The 20,530-nt window shown below is 33.4% G+C and overlaps 1 protein-coding gene across 12 annotated transcripts in view; it reads left to right on the top strand.

Annotated features, from left to right (window-relative positions):
• LOC148626208 (uncharacterized) overlaps positions 1 to 20,530 on the top strand; it is a 55,025-nt gene that overhangs the window by 6,544 nt on the left and 27,951 nt on the right. For 7 of the 12 annotated variants that reach the window (XR_015919999.1, XM_088569992.1, XM_088569993.1 and 4 more), the window contains exons 2-9: positions 10,211 to 10,312; positions 11,358 to 11,423; positions 11,963 to 12,034; positions 12,531 to 12,587; positions 16,748 to 16,834; positions 17,104 to 17,367; positions 18,685 to 18,813; positions 19,275 to 19,457. Coding sequence is in view for 11 of the 12 variants with exons in the window: in XM_088569992.1 (XP_088426118.1) it covers positions 10,282 to 10,312; positions 11,358 to 11,423; positions 11,963 to 12,034; positions 12,531 to 12,587; positions 16,748 to 16,834; positions 17,104 to 17,367; positions 18,685 to 18,813; positions 19,275 to 19,457 (889 nt within the window). In the remaining variant the exon portion in view is untranslated. Of the gene's footprint in view, positions 1 to 288; positions 507 to 10,210; positions 10,313 to 11,357; positions 11,424 to 11,962; positions 12,035 to 12,530; positions 12,588 to 16,747; positions 16,835 to 17,103; positions 17,368 to 18,684; positions 18,814 to 19,274; positions 19,458 to 20,530 lie in introns of those variants that run through there. The other 5 variants (XM_088569997.1, XM_088569996.1, XM_088569991.1 and 2 more) reach the window with 4 other exon arrangements.

The raw sequence follows: 20,530 nt of genomic DNA, 5'->3' as shown, positions 1-20,530 counted from the left end.
TTCTTTCTGATCAAATCAGCTATAAAGTCAGCCTCATAAGAGTGAAGAAATAGGTCAACAAGTAGAGGAGCACAATTTGTTCCCATTGGAATGCCGACCGTTTGTTAAAAAACACGTCCACCACACTGGACAAATATGTTGTCGATTAAAAATTCCAGCATTTTGTAAACATCTTCCTCTGTATATTTGGAAGATGATTTGGAATTATTTCTTACAAAGTATGAGGAATCTCTACCAAGAACTATATATTTGTTTCTAAGTGTACCATTTTTTTTTTGGAAAAACAACGAAGTATAATGTTTTTAAGTCGGGATTTTAACTGAGTATGGGGAATAGAAGTATACAGTGTTGAAAAATCATAGGTTTTAATGCTATTATATTCAGATAATAGTCTTGAACTGATTGTCTCCAAAAGATCTTTCGAATTTTTCAGGATCCACATTGAATTAATACCACTACGGGAGTAACAAGTGTTATGGTAGGACTGCAGACCCTCTTCGACAGTTGTGAGTATAGAAGTTAAAAGTTTTGAAAGAGATTTGGTGGTACATTTTGCAGATCTAGCTATGAAACGTTGTTTGTATGGATTCTTGTGAAGTTTAGGAATCCAGTATATAGACGGTAAATCACAATCATCGTCCTTGGTAGAGAGACCAAGAGGATAGAACAGATTTATGGTTTTCCACAATCTCTTCTTTGGAGAGAGTGGTAGCAGTATAGGTCTTATCACTGCTATTATTTAGCATTTCAGTCATTGATTTTAGACCCTCATGGAAATTAAAAGTGCTCGCACTCATACATTTTGCAAGAATATGCCATTTTTTAAAAGAATTCTGACTCAAAGCAATGTGTCACAGCCCCTGTATGATAGTTATATCGAAAAAATTGACAGTTTAGTCAATAATTTTATACTCTCTAACAAATTAAAAGTGTGCGCAGGTACATTTTGCAAGAATATGACATTTTTAAAGAGTTTTGACTCAAATTAAGGTGCCACAGCCATCACGATATTTATATTGAAAAATTAAGCATTTCAGTCATTGATTTTAGACCCTCATGGTAATTAAAAGTGTTCGCACTCATACATTTTGCAAGAATATGATGTTTTTTTAATGAATTTTGACTCAAATTAATGTGTCGCAGCCCCTATATGATAGTTATATTAAAACGTTTTGCAATTTAGTCAATAATTGTACACCCTAAAACAAATAACAAGTGTGCGCACTTATACATTTTGCAATAACATGACATTTTTAAAGAATTTCGACTCAAATTAAGGTGTCACAGCCACCACATGATATTGATATTGAAAAATTAAGCATTTCAGTCATTGATTTTAGACCCTCATGGTAATTAAAAGTGTTCGCACTCATACATTTTGCAAGAATATGATATTTTTAAAGAATTTTGACTCAAATTAATGTGTCGCAGCCCCTATATGATAGTTATATTAAAACATTTGGCAATTTAGTCAATAATTGTACACCCTAAAACAAATAACAAGTGTGCGCACTCATACATTTTGCAATAATATGACATTTTTAAAGAATTTCGACTCAAGTTAAGGTGTCACAGCCACCACATGATATTTATATTGAAAAATTAAGCATTTCAGTCATTGATTTTAGACCCTCATGGTAATTAAAAGTGTTCGCACTCATACATTTTGCAAGAATATGATATTTTTAAAGAATTTTGACTCAAATTAATGTGTCGCAGCCCCTTTATGATAGTTATATTGACAAATTTAGCATTTTAGTCATTAATTTTACACCCTCATAGAAACTAATATATGTGTCACAGTTACCCGACCACATGATAGTTACATTGAAAAATAAGCATTTAGTTAGTCAATAGTTTTAGACCATTATGAAAAATAGAACTGCTACAATGTAGCACTCGCACATTTTGCAATTTTTAGAAATTTTACTTACATACTGAGAATTACCGAACATCTGGAAGTTATCGGTTACCACTTTTACTCTTAAAACAGAAACATAGACCTTCAATTTACAATTAAAAAATTTAATTTAATTAATATCACAGGTGTATGACAGAATCTAAAAAATTATACCTGTAAACAATGATCATTTTGAACGATGAGTGACTAGACCGTGAACGACGAAAATTGGAATATGAACAACGATCGAGTGATTGTGGGATGATGATCACGACGAGCTCTCTGTATAATTGAAAATTCAATGTAAATTTTGAAATCAAGATTTTTTTTCCTAATCGGATTTGCTAATTTACATCAGTCAAACCGTGTCATTTATTAATCGTCGACTTCCTGTTCTAAATTACGTCACACAGAATAGATTTGGAGTCATGGAACTGTCCAGGGGTTTGACAGTTTAGAACAGCTTTTTGTATTTTCTTTGTCACGGCCCAAGACAGTTTCTGTCAGGATCTGTCAGGGAATAGGGCAAAACGTCTCCTGACCCAGGACAGCCTCTGTCAGGATCTGTCAGGATTTCTGTTTTATCTGCTGTCGTAGAACAGAAATCCTGACAGATTCTGACAGAATTTAAGAGAGGTTAGAAGTGATCGCAACTGTACGTTAACTTTGTAATTTTATTAAATACTTCTTGGTGTCTTAGAACTGTCCAAAATATGCTCTCCGTGTCCATCACTTTGTCTAAATCGACTGGAAATTTGCGGTGGATATGCATCAACGCATGCAAGTGCTGCTAATCTGTCATTGTTCATCGTAGATCGTACGTAAATCTTCAGTCTTCGAAGTACGCTAAACGATTGTTCAGCTGTAGCGCTTGTTACTGGCATTGTAAGCATTATACAAAAGATTGTCTCAATGGAAGGATACAGGACGGGATCGACTGTGTCTAGTGTTTCACAAAGTGTATTGGGCATCTGGTTCCGAGGCGTTATTGACCAGCGCGTACGCGAACGGGCGACCTCTCTCTTAAATTCATCAAAGTCACAAGTAAGGTCCACTTGATAGGTCTCGAACAATGTCATAATTTGCTCATCTGTAAGGTTGTTTACACATCGTGGAAGAAGATATTGAGCATGGAAGCGATTTCCGGATTTGATAATACGAGACTCTAATTCCATGATCATATGATACATAAGTAGTACAAAGGCACTTTCCAGTACTGTTTCGGTGTGTTTACAGGGTGATTGGCCCTTCTTGTTTGCCGTCCACGCCGCCTTGGCATACCCTCAACTATGTCCAGCGGTTCAGACAAATCCAGAGCCGTCTGGTACAATGCGTTCCAAACTGTGTCATCCATACGTTCTCTACGTAATAGCTCAATAACGGTTTTGCTCTCTTATGTTGCCTCTAGCAAGTCACATTCTACTCCTTGCAAACAGTTAGACAAGTAGACGGCGCTCTGCAAAATATGCTCCGACACTACAAGAACTATCACAAATCGGAACCTTGATATCGATTCCAAGTATTGACATGCCTTATCATGTCCTAGGCTTTGTAGGTTTTCCAATGCATGAACGACCACTGGGAATGATGCCTTGAAAGTATAGAGTGCGTCGGCCTGACGTGTTTCGCATAATATGCGTAATTTGGTTCGTTTGTCCATGTTGTCTTTCGTAGCTGCATCTGCATCCAATTCTTCGTAAAATGCTTGAAGTTTCTTCGAAGAATAATCGAATGCAAATGCAACGTCCTCAATGGTAGACATAACATGTCTCACTGAGGCATCCTTACAACTTGGGACTATTGCCAGATTGAGGCAGTACGATTTACAGTGGATATACACAGCACCTGGAACTGTTTGCTGAATTTTAGCCTAAACCACGTTATATTTTCCAGACATGTTCGCGGCACCGTCGTAGCCCAGTGCTCTCATTTTCATAGTATCAACACCAGCATTGTTAAGAGTTTGAATCAAGAGTTCAAATGTTCACCAGTTGTACTCTTTCCCATTATAAAGTCATGAAAATCTTCTTTGAACAAACTTACTTTTGTTGCAACTTTCGACTATCCAAGTGCGAATTTGATCTCCAATAATGTTAATAAGTTCATTTTAGATATCATGTGATGTGTACTTAGCCCTACTACTACTATTCTCTAAACGGTCTGTCAGAATATCATTGCTGAGTGCCTTAGAATGTAAGATGGCCATGAAATTACTAAGCTCGGGTGTATGTCCGCGTATCGCAAAATTTTGCTTTCCGCAAAGCTACAAGGTTTCAATTATTTTCATAAGAATGTGACGATTTTTTCTGAACTTGAACCTTCTTAAATTCTGATAGCTTATAAATGATGGCTTCATCGGCGGAATCTTTCGAATTTATTCTTCCGAAGTCGTGTGCCATTGCCTGGTATTTGAAGTGAGGTGATTCAACCCTGGTATGGCGCTTTACAAAGCAAGACAAATTCGACCAAAAATTACGCACAGTCCACAGTAAAGCGCATCGTCAGAAACAGAATAGCCCATCCATTTATTTTCTAACAGCCATTTTGCTGCAAGGTGCCGTTTACATTTACCAATTTCTCTGAAGTAATTCGGATGCCTGAATTAGTACTAGTATATCAGAACAAGAAAAAAATGTTTCAAATCAGACAAAATGAAAACCGACTTTTCCCAATTTTTGTCACCAAACCCTTACCTTTACAAGTTTGTTTGGTTTTTCGCACATACGCCTAATAAATATAATGTATTACGTAACAGCCACTACAAGATGCATATTTAAAGAAAAAAAGATTTTGAAATCATGCCGACCCAAATGTTTCTTCATTTTTATAACATAAAATATTGCCTCATGTGAAGGACTGTTCTTAATAAATCTTGATCGAACACGCTTACAGCCAAAATGTGGAAGATATTGCGCTTCATGTAAAAGTTTTCTCCGAATCCATTTTACAGTAATGAATGGAAATTGGTGCTTTCAATGTTATGCGGCTAGGACAAACAGACGGACGTTTTTGTCATTTACCTTTTTAGTTTAATTTGTTGGATTGCGATCGTCATTTACAAGTGTTTGAATTTTCAGAGCTCCAGCTTAGTGTGTATTAGATTTACCACGTTTTGAAATACACTTCAATTTTGTTTGTTAGACGTTTCTGAGTAATAAAATGTGTGTGACAGACAGACGGATATCACGGACAGACGGGACAAAAAATGTCTGATTAGAACAAAGCGAAAAAAAACATTGACACATTTTTAAATCACTTTTACAGAACGCTTACCCTACCGGTGCACCTGGTCCATGCTCATTTGCTTTTGTTACTTTGTATGTATGATTTTAGTTACATTATGTTATTTGTTGTGTATGTCTGTTTTCCATGTCTGGTCTTTGTCCCTGGATTGCATTCTTTCGATTACCGCTATAACCTTGGTTCCCTTGATTACTCTTACATTGGAAATCAACTCATGTAATATTTTAAAAAGCCTACCTTGCTGGGAAAACGAAATTGTTCACATCTTTCCATTCTGTTCTTAATAGTTTTATCTTGACCTCGGTCAAATTTAACTGGGAGTCTTGTAGACTTGAAATATTTGGGTAAGGTGGCTCAGGGAAAACAGCTTGCTAGATGATGCAGCTGCTATAGAGCACTGAGAAACGTCTTTATTTCTCTCTGACTCTGACAAGATCTCCGTTAAAATTGGTTCCTGTGTAACATCTTCTGTGGTATCAGAACTTTTCGCCGTAGTAGCAAAGAGACTATCTATTGTTTTCTATTTAGGTTTTTCTGATTTCTCACGTTTCGACGTCATGTTTATTTGACGCGACAACACAAAACTGACAATACCGGAAATAACGCCGTATACGTTGACGGAATCAAATAAATCTCCGCATATACAGTCAGACATAACCCAGATCAATTAATCAAAGATTGAAGTCACTGCTAACTGTAACTGGTGTATCTAACACCATAAATGGTGAATGGAATTGCAATGTTACAGTAGAAAGATCATCAAAAAGAGATTGATTGATAGAAGAGTTTTTTTTTCTCCGATGTGCACGCACGTGCGTGTTGGCGTATAGGGAGCTACGCGCCTGATCTTGTTTTTTCCGTCGATTCCGTATATCCCCGTTTCTTAGGGGTTTTTTTATCGAAAAATATCTTTAAACATACACAAAAGAGCTCTGTCTTTTTAATTTACTATATCCTGTAAGTAAATTATAACATTTTTTTTCTTCTTTTCTTGTTCTATTGGCATGTATGCCTAATTAAAGCCGCCATCTCGTGCCTAGTGCTGATTCAAATCCCCATTACAGCTAAACTAGCAACTTGAGCAATCAGCAATCTTATTTTCTCAAATGTTACCCATGCTACTTGACTGGTTGCCCATGTTTTATCCCCTTTCGCATGTGAGACGGGAACAAGTGTTTTCCATATTATGCAACATACAATGTACAAGTTTAACTTTCTAAACGGGACGTATACCGATGTCCATAAGTCTGTCCGTCCGTCTATCTGTCCGTCCATACGTCCGTTTTATTCACACTTTCTTTTAATGCGGTCTCCTCGTTTTTAAATTTTTTTTTTCTTGAGTTATGGGACTTTATTGATAACTAATTGTGGTAATTTTCTGTTTTTGGACTATAACTCAAAGCCATTTGCAGCAATGTCCTTGAAACTTTGATGAATATAATTTTATAATATAATTTTACGTAATGGAGTAATAGATAACATAAACAGGGGGTTGTAGTTTTCGAACTTTTAACTTAAACAGCATGCGCATACATTCCATGAAACTTTCGAAACTAGTTAAATGTAATCGGTGTGATTATATTAACTACCTTTCAATTGTTGTGAATTTCTGATTTTAAGTTATTCATAAAAAAGTACTATCTTTAAAAAAGATAACCAACGCAGTAAAATTTGGTTTTTTTACTTATAATTTTCATCAGGAAATAACGCATGGCACGCAATTTCAATTTCCTTTTTCGAACCCCACTTAGTTACCAGTATTTGGCCTTTCTGGAACCAGAATTTTGATCAGGTGACCTGCGTTTCCATGGAAGAGCGTCTTTAAGGTCAAAGGGTAAAAAGCGAAACTAAACCGACCGCGTCGGAAAAAGGTATTTTTCATATTTGCACAATAACTTGAATACGCTCCAACAATTTTCTTGATACTTTGTATATTGACGTAAGCCCACTATTGATTTATATATATTTCAGATTACATATTTTTGAGTGATGGGACTACATGTATATTTAGACAAATAAGGGGCGATATCCCGTCTTCGGATTGTAACTCAAAGCGGCTTTTGTCCTGACATTGTCAATTGTTTATTTCATTTGATTTAGACTTCGACTTCGTTTCCATAACATCAAGTAGCAAAATTTTAGGGCAAACAGAATCACATTGTCATTTACTACTATGCGATAAAATTCTGAGTAGGGTACTTTTTGTGCTAAATATGTCTGAAAAATACTCGGATTGTCTCGACTAATTCTCACCAGTCTCAAACTTATTTATCCAATCTGCTTAGTTCGACCTCTCAAGGCGTAACTAGCTCCACGTCATGTTTTAGTTTAATTAATAGGTCTCATTTTCATACGACCGCAAAAAAACGTCGCATATCTGTTTGGTGCTGTCGTCTTCTTTGTCCGTGCACACTTTGTTTTCGTGCAGTAACATGAATATTATTTTGTTTGTCCTTGTAAAATTTAATAACAAGGTTCCAAAAGGAAAATTGGTATCGACTTTTGGGATTATGATCCTATCCCTTTTAGATCACGGGGCCAAAAGGGTACCAAAACAAGCATTTTATATAATTTAACCATATAACTCCAATAAACGCGTAGGAATGTCTATAATTCCACAATTTTCTATTACACAATAACAGGACTGATTTTGGGAGTAAAGACGTGGGGACGAAAAGAGGGCCAGAAATATGCATATTTCTCATGTCAAGACATTAACTTTGTTAACAATTATTGAATAGATCTCTTTGTTATTGTATAACAAAGTGCCATACCACCAAAGGAACGCTAGGATGATAATTGCTTTTGGGGTTAGGACTTGAAATGTCTTTGAAAAAACGGCAAAAAATGGGCCTGAAACAACCGTTTTCCTTTTGTCCTGAAAATAACATGAGTAAAAGTAAATGTATCTCATCTGAATTTTACTACAAGGTGCCATACCACAAAGGATGACTGGAATTGATTTTTTGGGTTGTGACTTGAGCCAAGTAAGAATAAGGGTCCACAAAGGTGCCAGTTTTCTGGTTTCTGAATGATACCTTTAGAGATTGGATTGCTTTGAAATTATACCACAAGGTGATGTATCCTCAAATGCAGGTTGAGATTGATTTTAGAGGTTTTGACCAGAACCATTTAGGTTCAAAATTACCAGTTCGATTCCAGTCAAGTTCTTACCCTGCATCAATATCATATCGTAATCAAAATTCGAAGTTTTATCCAGACTGAACGGTGTGTACGTACTTGCCTCAACTATTCGGGGTTCGATCTTTGCGTATGATGCTGCGCATTGTGTAGCATTTTTACATTTATGTTTTACAAGTAACAAGTAATGAACAATGATATAGTAAACATCAGATATTAAAATATTGATTATATAGCGATACGAAAACACTATTAATCGAAAGTAAGCATACTTTGTAAGCTAAATGTGTAGTGCAAACTGCCATGATTGTTTATTGATGTATATTTTTTTTCAAAACAGATGTGAGTTATTGCCTTTTATTATATAGATAACAGTGATTTGCCGAATGTTTCCAGTGTAAAAATTTTCGATAATTTCACGCTGTGAAGTAAATTCGGCAATTTCACTCCCGCACTTTCTCCCGCCAAAACGCGAATATCAATGCGCCGTCCACAAAATTTAAATTTATGTTGAAAATAGCAATGAATAATGGAGGAAATCTATATAATATATAGGATAATCAATTGGTTATCGTCAATAACCAAAATATGATCACTTGTGCCAAGAACGCATTAAGATTTAACTCGTGGTCATATTTTGGTTATTCACTCTTTCCAATTTATTATCATATTATTCTTTGCATTCATCGTCTGTCGTTAACCTTTCTTTAAAAGTTGTATCCTGTCCTTAACAATCACCGCAATTTTTTTTAAAAGTCATGTAGATCAAGCGTAAATATATTTCAGCCATTGCTTTTTTTAACCACAGGGACGAAGTAACAAATTTCTACATATTTATAAACAATGGTAGAGGTACTGAAAAATAAACCCACTTTCCTTCCTAAGCTTGAAGATCTGTACCAATGTCTCCATTTCATCGAAATTTTACGACTTCTAATACCCCCAGTAGATAAAAAAAAGAGACGAACACGGTATATAATGTACGGCGCTGCTCGTCGTCGTCCATGTCACCGTCTCTAGACACCTGGTGTTATTGTGACAGCATTAATATTAGTTGGTTGATGTTTATAAAATTTCATAAGAAGGTTCTAAACCACAAAGGAAAGTTGTTATTAATTTTGTTTTTTTTATTTGATGTGATCTGTAAATGAGATTTAAAACAATTTTTTTGAACACAAACCTTGTATCAAAGAAGTCGTACATGTAAGCTTCACTTTTACTTCTGGAAAAATCTTTGTGGTCGAACAAAATAGTTAGTAGACCAGTAAACAACAGGAGAATAGGAAAGGATTTTGGATCAAAAAATTGAAAGTTAAGGAAATACTTGGAGTAAAAAAATATATACACTTGTGTCTATCTCTTTATACAAGTACTATCTTTTTTAAAACAAAGATAGCCAACGCAGTAAAATTTTGTTCTTTTTGCTTCAAAGATTAATCTTTTTACATAAAATGTTCTTCCTTTCATTCAAGAAAATAACACATGGCACACAATTTCAATTTTCGGTACGATTTTTTTACGGTTTTTACGAAAGTCACTGTTATCAGTATTTGGTCAATTGGGAAACAGAATTGTGATCAGGTGACTTGCGTTTCCATAGAATAGCGTCTTAAAGGCTAAAGAGTAAAAAGCGAAATTGTTTTGACTGTTTCTGTAGTAAGAATAAAAGTGAATGTAATGGATTTTTGACAGGCATGACTATTTACTTCTTGTCTGATATTATGAGTACTTTTACAAATTTTAATAAGGTTTAAGTATTTACAATTTACGTTTAATTGTAAATATACGTATCCATTCGCACTATACTTATCAAACATTACAAATGTGTTTGTGGTACACGTATTTGTAATATGATTATACTCGTACCGTAATAAAGTGTTATATCGTATTATTTACGACGTATTCAAAACTCACTATTTTTTTTAGGAGATTAATTTCAACTTCCTTAGACATTTTTGGTTTGCACTGCCCGAGGTTATTGAGTGGATTCCTGTGTCATGGAGGAAATGAACAGCAAAGACTCAGAAGGTAAGTTTCGGTTGATTTTAAGATCTAATTCTTGAAGTACAATGTACCTCAATTGAAATATGCGTAGTTCCGAAATTCTCTGGCATTGTAATTTTCTTGACAAATATTAGATACATGTATATTACACAACATTTAAACACACAAATCCTTCAGGAACCAAATTAATATACATTAAATCTGCACCCCTGTTAGACTTTTAAACTAGTTCGGATTATACGGGTGTTCGGTCAACCAACTGAAGGTTAAAAATAGGTTTAAGTCGTTTTACATTTTCACGACTCTCCCTCACCTGGCTTATAGCAAGAGCAAGATTTACTCATGTTTTGGAGTTTGGAGGTATTTAGGTGTCATCCTGTCAGCCTGTCTGTCTGTCCGTCTGTCCAAATTAAATATTTTCTAAGCAGCTTACAGCATAATTATGAAACTTTTTGGATGTAATATATCAACATGGAGATGTGCATTCTCTCAGGAATTTGTGTGTTTGAACAAAATATTGCAGAAATGATGGCTGTTGTACTCAGCATAACTTGATCTCATTCGTTATCCATTACTCCTCCTTAAAGACTTCCAAGATTGCAATGAAACTCATCTGAGTGTCGGATATATATATATATATAGGTCTGAAAAATTCCCAACGATGTTAGAACTGTCAAATTTGCGATGCAAATTTTTGGTCGTTCCCTCCGCGAGATTCGAACTCGTACCGCTGTGACATCTATGGCAACCCCGCCTGCACAAAGTCCAGCGCCCTAGACCACTTGGCCAGTATATATATAGATGTGCATGTTGTCAGGAATTAGTCATAATCTGTAATTGTGTTGTCAAAAAATAGTACTCATTGCTGTTTGGAATTGGTTTTTTTGTATGTGTCAAAAAGTGCATAGTCAGTCCACCATTAAAATTGTGTCCAATTATGTCCACATTGGTCCCCAAATGTACAGGTTCAACAAGCTGCGGGGGTATTTAGTCCCTATTCAATGTTTAGTCGTTTTTTATTTGGTTTTTTGGGTTTTTGGGTTTTTTTGTGTGTTTTTTTTTATTTTAGATCATGCAAATGACGTTTATGAAGATAGTAACAGTGAGCGTAATGATAAAATAAGAGATGAGAAAGGTGTGTAATATCAATCTAAGTGTCAAAAACTAATGTTTCAATGTAAGGAAATAGAAGAAAATGGGAAAATGATAATATAACTGTCGTTTTTCCCTTAAATCATGCATCAGGTTTTTTCTCTTTTTTTTTTTTTTTTCATTGTCAAAATGTCATGTAGCGAAGCTGATATTCAAATAAAAAAAGATGTAGAATTTGCATACGTACATTTTTGAAATGCTGCAGATATTGACAATTTGCCTGTAACGTGACCTAACATACGTATGGAAATCACGAATATTCCCGTCAGTCGATCACATGGCAAATTTATGCAAAGTTAACTCGGCACATTTCGATTTTGGCACAGAACAAAAGTATATATTTAGTTTGTGAAGGATTTCATTACGGGTTTTTTTTCCTCGTAGAAAAATATTGTCATTGAAATGTAAACAAACGAGAATTTTAGATTTTTATTTTCATGATGTAGAATATTTGAGTATTTACTAATAACACTACAATAACTAAACCTATCATTACTTGAATCCATTATTCTACTTTACCAGGAAGTGAGAATGACATTTATGAATATAAAGATTGTCTTTGTAAGACACAGAACGAAAGAGATAATGAAGAAGGTAATTATTTGAATTCATATTTGTGTTTTATCAAAATTTGGTAGTTCTACAAAAGGTTTGAATAGTCATATTTAAATAAAGCATTTGATGGAACGTTGTGCAAGAACTAATGTGCCCTTTTAAATCCCAAATGATACATTAATGTCGAGAAAAACAATAAATTAAATGAATTACGATGATAGATAATCATTTAAAATCAGTCTATTTATGTCAACTTTAGAAGTCAATTGAAATAATGATTGAACTTACTTGTTTAGATTTCTATTAGCATACTAATTAATTTCAGAAGAAAAAGTTTTGCTGATATCTTTAATGCTTCAAGTCACTGATAGTTCTTTTCAAAAACACGTCCAGACTCGAAACCCAACATTTACATTTCGTTTAGAGTGAAGTACATAGAGCGTTTTTACCGTTATATTTGAATGAAATTCATGTGTTTGAAACGCACCAAATCATTATTTTGTTTGCATAAATACACGGTTAGGTATATTTCCAGATGTTCCACATGAACAAAATACAGAGAACTCGCCAGAAGATATACCCCTTTCCGAAGGTATTTAATCTAAAATGCTTACGAAAAAACTTTAGAAATGTGTGCAAAATATGTTAGTCCGATGTTTCGAATATTCCGACCGTTCGTATCCGCAGCTGTATACTATAATGGTATCAATAGTCGAAGGTAAAAATGTTAGTGTTTTTATTTGATTGGTTGCACAAATAAAGAATTAAATTTCAATGAAAATATCAGACACAGACGCCTTCAATCATTTATGAATTTCGATTTTTATAAGATACCCCAACATGTATCCTTTTAACAAACAAAGAAAAACGAAGAACAAAACAACAAAAACATTTACACAAGCATCAACAAAAAAATTGAAATTTAATTATTTGCAGAATTAGTTTAGGGCGTAAATTCTCGATTCATTTAAAACAGTCTATTTATGTTTAAACCATAATCATTTATTAGTACGAACAGTAATCGAAAAAATATAACTATATGTGACTAGACGATGCTTATTTGTTATGCAAATAGTACATAAAATATTTTCCCCGAACGTTGATCAAATAGAAGAACGACCCTTTATAAAATTAAAAACGTCTTCATCTGTTTCTTTTTAAAAAACTTGATACATTCTTGAAAGAGAAAAAATAATTTCAGATGGTAGGAAGACTTAAACTACAAACTGATCGTTTATTGTAGAATGAAAGAACGGTGTTTCATTTTGAAGCAAATATGACTAGAATATTCTTTTGTCACCCATCCTAATCGTTATCTAAATTGTTCAACAACAAAAAAGCGGGATGAAATATATAATGCTATGCTAAATCTGTTAATGCAATATATCTTTCTAGTATATCTATCACGACCCCTTTAAAATACAAATAGAATTAGTGTTGGCGGCGCTGAAATTACTTTATAACTTCAATTTGTCCATGAAGACGTTACAGATTTCAGGGGCAGATCCAGAAATTGTTAACATAAGAGGGTGTTTATATAAAGATACGGTTACAGGCTGAAATTTGCTGTATTGCTAAAATGCTTCACAACATTAACATTTTCTTTTGTCATAAGGGATAAACATTCAAACCCCCGCTTTGATCCGCTGCTTATTTATTTTTAAGTAGACATTTCTAGTCAATGCTCTTCATTTTCCAAAGGGCTACATATATCAATTTGTGCTAAGACTACAGATATATGGGAAAAAGAGTAAGAATAAATGAGTAAGTCTTTTTGAAATTCGCTTGTTACATTTAAAATGAAAAAAAATAATTGAAATAAAGTTTTACGTCTCTGAGCAACTTACGTATAGTCCTAAATAGTGATCAGAGATAATTATGATCGCTTAAGATTTTGTTAGAAAAGAGTTACATTCCTCTTTTCGTTTAATCAAAATAAGACTGCAAGGATAAGATTATTCGAATACTTTTTCTTGCTTATGAGGTTATTTTGGATTTTTCTAGCATTGGTACATATACCATGTAGGTACATTTATTATCTATAAATAAGCTGACATGCTGCTTTTGCACAAGCCAATGTTATGCAAAATGAATTTTCGTCTTTTGCTCAGCTTTTGCATATAGAGTCGGTTTATAAATGTGTTTATTAAAGCATTGATATAAAGTTTTGGCGAAGTTTTGCAATACAACCAACTTTGAAGAAGTTTACACTTCATGATATGAACATGCGTAAACTGCCTCTAAGTTGGTTATGGGAGCATCAATAATAAAAAAAAACAATCCTTGTAATTTGATTTCTAATATATTAAAGTCAAAATCAAGATTTGTCCCTTTTATCAAGGCCTTAATATGAAATATTTTGAATGGCGGACTGCGGATTGATCGACGTTAATGACGTCACAATACCAAGTTAGCTTATGGATAATAATATATCTTGCCCAGACTGGAAATAAACAAATTAAATAATAAAAATTAAATGTGTAAGTTACAGAGTTTAACAGTTTAACAACTGATACTTCCTTATTCAAATTACCATCATATTCTAGTGATAAGAGTATTCCAAAGATGTTTCCCTGGCATTGCTTTATTATCATAAAATAATGTGTGACTTGCAGGAAATATTCCCGTACCTGTTTACAGTATAATTCAACTGAACTGGAGCTTTGAATATATGATATTCTAAAGCCAACATGCATTAGCATTTTCATTCCTGTTAGGTATTCTGAATGGCTTCGTGCATGCATCACTAATTGTCTGTACAGATGTGGTCTGTTTTCGCGAGAAAAGAACAGACAAATTAATTAAGTAACCTCAACCATATCAGACATGACTCGTTTACTGGATGATTCTATAGAATTATGCTTAAAATATACCTTGACAAAGTCAAAGTTAGTGAGAAATTGTAAAAATTATGAAAACTTAGTTCAAGCATGTAGTTGTAAGAGCAACCAAGGCATCTAGGACATAGTCATAGAAAATTATTTCAAAAGGTTTTGAATTCATTTAAGTAAATGACAATCACTATCAGATATACTGTACAAGTAGTGAACACGCATGTACAATTATATTAAAAGAATATATGCGGTAATGAAGTTTAATATCCAATAGTCTTTTTTGTCATTATGTGGCAAGTGATGTTAATATCACACATTACTTATCAAATATAGGTTCATATAAAAGTTTTCGAATTTTAGTGCATAAAGTATATTGTGTTCCTTTTCGATATTCTGTGAAGCTGTATCTAATGTGTATGTAAACGACTCTATTAGGTTAATGCCTTATAACATAACATAGTTTCTTGGTTTAAACTCATGTTACTATCTTACTGGACTGCGACGTACATTTTGACAATGCATTATTTTGTCATGCATGCTTAAACACATAACAGTCTTTCGGTTAATAACTGAAATAATAATAGCTTGAATAGATGTGAAAGGTTGTTTTTCACAATAGGAATGTTTATTAAATGTACACAAATGTTGACACGATCACATTATTTATGTAGCATTCCAGCTAAGAATCATGCAAAATGTGATACATGGTCGGGAAGTATTTTTGATATTTTGTTTCATATGCTTCAGTAAACAGAAATTAACATTTGGTTTTTCGTATAACCCATTGTATTGAATAGGATGCACTGTAGAATTCAAAATTAAGGGAGATAACTCTGTAAATGACACTCAAATATAATAGAATCTATTGGATTTTTTATGTTGATTATCTCTCAAGAGCAGGTAGCTTTGAATGAATAATTACATATTTCATAATATAGACAACTTCATTACAAAAATAAAAATATGTAGCCTTTTTTGGGGTGTATCACATTTTTCAGATTTTGCATGAATCTTACAAAGAAGCTACTTAAAAAAATATCAACTAAGAGTTGAAATGGAATGTTGAGCATGTATCCTAGAATCTTTTCTACCTTGAATTTGTTTATGCGAAAACCTGTCTTGAACTTTAGATTTTCAATATCAAGTTTATGCATGTTTTTGAAACATTTGTTGCACGTGTACATGTACAAATGTATCTGTCGCCTCATGATGACATTTTCCTACACATTGTCATTAGTTTTATTATAATGAACCGACGAATCTTTTTTTTTTCTTTCAATTATTATAATAAAAAGAGGGTAAAAATTTGCTTTTCCTAGACTAATGTTATCATTTAAAAAATATTATTTGCCATGACAATTTATTATCTCAATTGATGGTCGAGATTAAAACACTCTGCGACGTGTTAAGTAATTAAGGAAGATATTAGGTAGTCAAGTATTTGAAGATAGAGTTCTCATTACATGCATTTGACTCTTGTGATATTTTTTCATGAATTCTGGTACACGTATATGTTCGTATTTCTTCCTATTCAATATTTTTAGGATAGGCTTTTATAGGTGTTTACTTTTACATAAGAAGGAGCTCCTATTATAGGGGGTGGTAAATGGGAGTCATATGCACGACCGTACGGGAAATGACAGGCTGCCATCAAAATGTTTTAGAAGGGGTTTGGTCATTTGCACGAAACGCGTAAATAAGACGTATCTATCAAGGGAAATAAAAAGGCTCCAAAATGGAACCCATGAAAAACACTTTTACCCAGTGTGCCGATTTTCCTTACAATCTGTACAATGCAAAAGTTTAATATTTTATAAAAAGTATGCATGTACTTAAGATTCAATATTTCCCGTTTTATTCCTTTTTTTATATTTGAGATAAAAAATTAGTTTTATGAATTTAATTGATCCATTTTTAGAAGAGTTGGAGTCATTTAGGCATGCCCAGATTGCTGTGGCAAGTGTCAACCCTCGAGACGACGGCATTTACAAGAAAAATCTCTCAGGCAAGTTCTTACCTGTAGTCACAGCTATATCAGTGATTATTTTTATATTCTATTTCTAGTTATTACATTGTAATCACCATATCATAGTTTTTAATAATTGCATTATGCATAATATTCATTCTTAATATTGCGATTTAATTTTGGAATAAATCACTTACTGGTATTTGTAAAATTAAAAAAAATAACAACAGTATATGTAATATTAATTTGATTAAAAATGTTTTTAACTGTTAAGTCACTGTAAAATAATTAAAATCCTTTAAATATAGATGATGAAGATAATAAAGAGAATGAGGCTGCCTGCGTTGGTCATCTTCCTTTCACTAAGATGGAAGGAAAAGACCACTATTCGTCTTTGGATCTGGAACCTGATAGCCAGCTTGCCAAAAATGAAGAAAGATTAGAACCCCTACCATTCGAACTGAACCAAACAAAATCAACAAAAAGAGGAGACAATGAATATCATTTGGAAAGTCGAGAAGACTATGTGTCATTGACAAAAAATTCTGATCGTGAAAATCTGGTTCACAAAGGTTAGTTCAGTTAGGAGCTTATAAACCCAATGTACTGATACGAACAACTGATAATAACTACTGCTATTTCTTATCACAGAAGAATAAGCTATTTTTACTGTTTGAAACATTGTCATGGGGCATTCATCATTTAATTATCCCCGTTATAGATTTATTTACGAAATAAGCACAGTAGTTGCTTATGAACAGTGTATAATCAATAAATTTACTGCTTTTAGGATTAATGTCTTCAATGGCAAAAATGGCCTCGTCTGTGGAGGCTTATCGAATTAAAAGTAAAATCATTGTTCCTTTGACAGTTGATTTATGTAGATAATGCCTCCTATGTACGGTGAAGGTACTTTTATTCGTTGATACCAATTTTCATGGTTTAGGAAAAAGTTAATGAATATCAGATAATGGCGTCTTGAATTCGCGGATTTGAAAATGATTGGACGTCTCTTTCAAACAAACGAATGGGAAATTTCCTTTTTGTTTGGAACTGACTTTCGTACTAAACCGAACCCATGAAAACCACGAAAATTGGTACCCTACGAACAATAATACTGTCAGAGTAAACAACTATATATTATATCACCATTCTCTTAATACAGAGGATGATGTCATTATCAATTCTTATAACACAATTTTAAAAAGAAAACAGGTATTTTTTTTCTCTTAATAATCACAAAAGGTAAAAAAACAATGACAACGTATAAATATGATGTTTCCCTTGTGGCACAACCCTTTTTCATTTACGTGAATTGAGTCCAAATATACTCATTAGTAGTTCTGTTGAATATTTACACGCTTTAGATTGAAAAGCCGTGTCTATATGTATTTTTTAAACTAGATCAAAGTAAAATGCGCTGCTAATATTAATGGTGAAGGGGAGGTAAATTATTCAGCTGGTAATAATAATAGTGAAAATTCCAATGATCCAGGTAGGTTAAAATTGAACCTTTGTGATTTAACGGAGTTAACTAGTGTAAAGTGAGCTCTGTAGTTTATAACCTAAAGAAATATACTAGAATGCATGTATATGAAGAGCTTATTCAGATGTTAAAAACACGTACCACTAAAATTAAACAACAGTTAATATGATGAAAATGTAAGTTGATGTAGGCTTAATTTGTTGTCATACAGTAACGATTCGTTGCAACAGCCTTCGTTTGTATTGACAAAAAATCATATGGCCAATTATTCTGACTGTCTGCACAGCATCTTTTAAGGTGAATTTTAAAATATTCAGCCTAAAAGTGATGACTACTGTTTGTTTCGATTACACTGTTTATTGAATGAGAGTTTTATGTAAATTGTAGTTTTTTTCATTTTCAGAATGTCCAAAACGCTCGTGCACCTCAAGTTTGAATGATAAAGTGGCGGAATTCATGGCTGAAACAGAGGAAAAAATGCGGATTTTATTGAACTTTCTTTGGGCACAAAATCAAACGATTTCGAATAAAGGTACATTTAATATCTGCACATATATAATTTGCTGTTTATTTACAACTTTAATTTCTTGCTATATGTACAATCAAAAGCAATGTATTTTATCTTTCTTTTTGTTCATAGATTTTGATAATTAACATTAACCGGGAAACTACTGATTACACAATTATAGAGTTGTGGTGTCTTAAATCTTCACGTGATGGTATTGGGTAGTGTTTACATTACTCATTGAACGAGACTTTGATGTACAATATGCATGCTTTTTTTTAAGAACAAAGTGATACTCATGGTTTTTATAGGTATTTATCATGACCCCTACACACTGGACTTTGAACAGGCGTGTCAATTTCTTATATTCTACAAATACACAAAAATAGCACTTCTAGTTTTCTTTAAAGAATAATCAGAATTCTATTCCTGAAAATATTTCATTTGAAACTTATTGAAAGAAATCGCTTATATGTATAAATAAATAGATTGTACAAATGCTGCAATGGCCAATTGTGGAGACATGGACAGACAACCACTATCTGCGTCACTGGACGGCATATCTACCGTTGATGAGGCAACTCAAACTACAGATCTGTGCAATGAAACTGAAACTTCTGATGGTCAGATAGACGCGATGCATTTCAAAGTGGGTGACTCAAAAGTGACAGGTAAATATATTAACATTGAACACATACTGTTAATGTTTTGAATGTGTAAATATGGAATTAATTCAAATAAATAATATCATTTCATTAATTTCATTTTTTTAACTGGTTATGAATGACGGGCTAAAAAGGGTACAAGCACTTTTCTTGATGCTCTGACAAATTCATGAGTAAATGTGAATGGACACCACAATGTGTCATTCCTTAAAAAATGTTGGAATTGAATTTGGGGGTTATGCCTTGAACTGTTAATTAATGAGGAACCTAAAAGGGTTCATGGATCAAACATTTTCTTGAAGTCTGGACTTGAATTACTTGAGTAAAATAGATTGGATCTCCTTGAAACTGTTCAATGAGATGTCATACCACCAAAGGAAAGCAGGGGATAATTTTTGCGGTTGTGACTTGAACCATATAGGAATGAGGATACAAAAAAGACAAGAAACAAACATTTTGCTTATGTCCGGAAAATCATTTGAAATCTGCTCGAAATTATACTTTGAGGTGCAATACAATAGGAGAAATACAAGGAATGATTTAGAGGCACATTTATGTGATAAGAGGCCAAACAGTGGCCACTTCATTTCTCATCCTGTGTTAAACATTTACTCTCAATCATAATTCAGCTCGAATGGTGTGTCCATACTTGTTGGACTTAAACCATGTGTTCAAATCAAAAAATGATAGTTTGTGGTAGTTATAATGCTGCAATATTCGTCCTTGAGATAGGGTACACAGATTGTTTATGTTAAGGTCGTACTCAAAATAGTTGCATATTAACTCTTTTTTTATTTTAAATTTCTAAAGTCCTAGTGTGGTAAGCTTTTTCTAACACTATTCTTGTATATTATGTGATGAAAAATTTTCAATTTCTACAATCAGCTGAGTTACTAACAAATTTGTATAGATGAGAAAGGATCAATGTTTCTGTTTTTGGGGCTTTTTTCACTTTTTTATGGCAGTTATATTCTTATAGGTGGATCCAGGAAAGTTGACAACCCTACCCCCCCCCCCCCCCCCGTGAAATGAAAAATAATCAAAGTATTATATATTATATTGCAAAACTTTGAAATTCT

Source organism: Perna viridis, chromosome 2, assembly GCF_037379345.1.
Source record: "Perna viridis isolate PV_CMFRI_1.1 ecotype Kerala chromosome 2, ASM3737934v1, whole genome shotgun sequence".
Classification (NCBI taxonomy): Eukaryota; Metazoa; Mollusca; class Bivalvia; order Mytilida; family Mytilidae; genus Perna; species Perna viridis.
The sequence above is the reverse complement of the archived record's forward strand: the minus strand, read 5'-3'. Positions and strand labels throughout refer to the sequence as shown.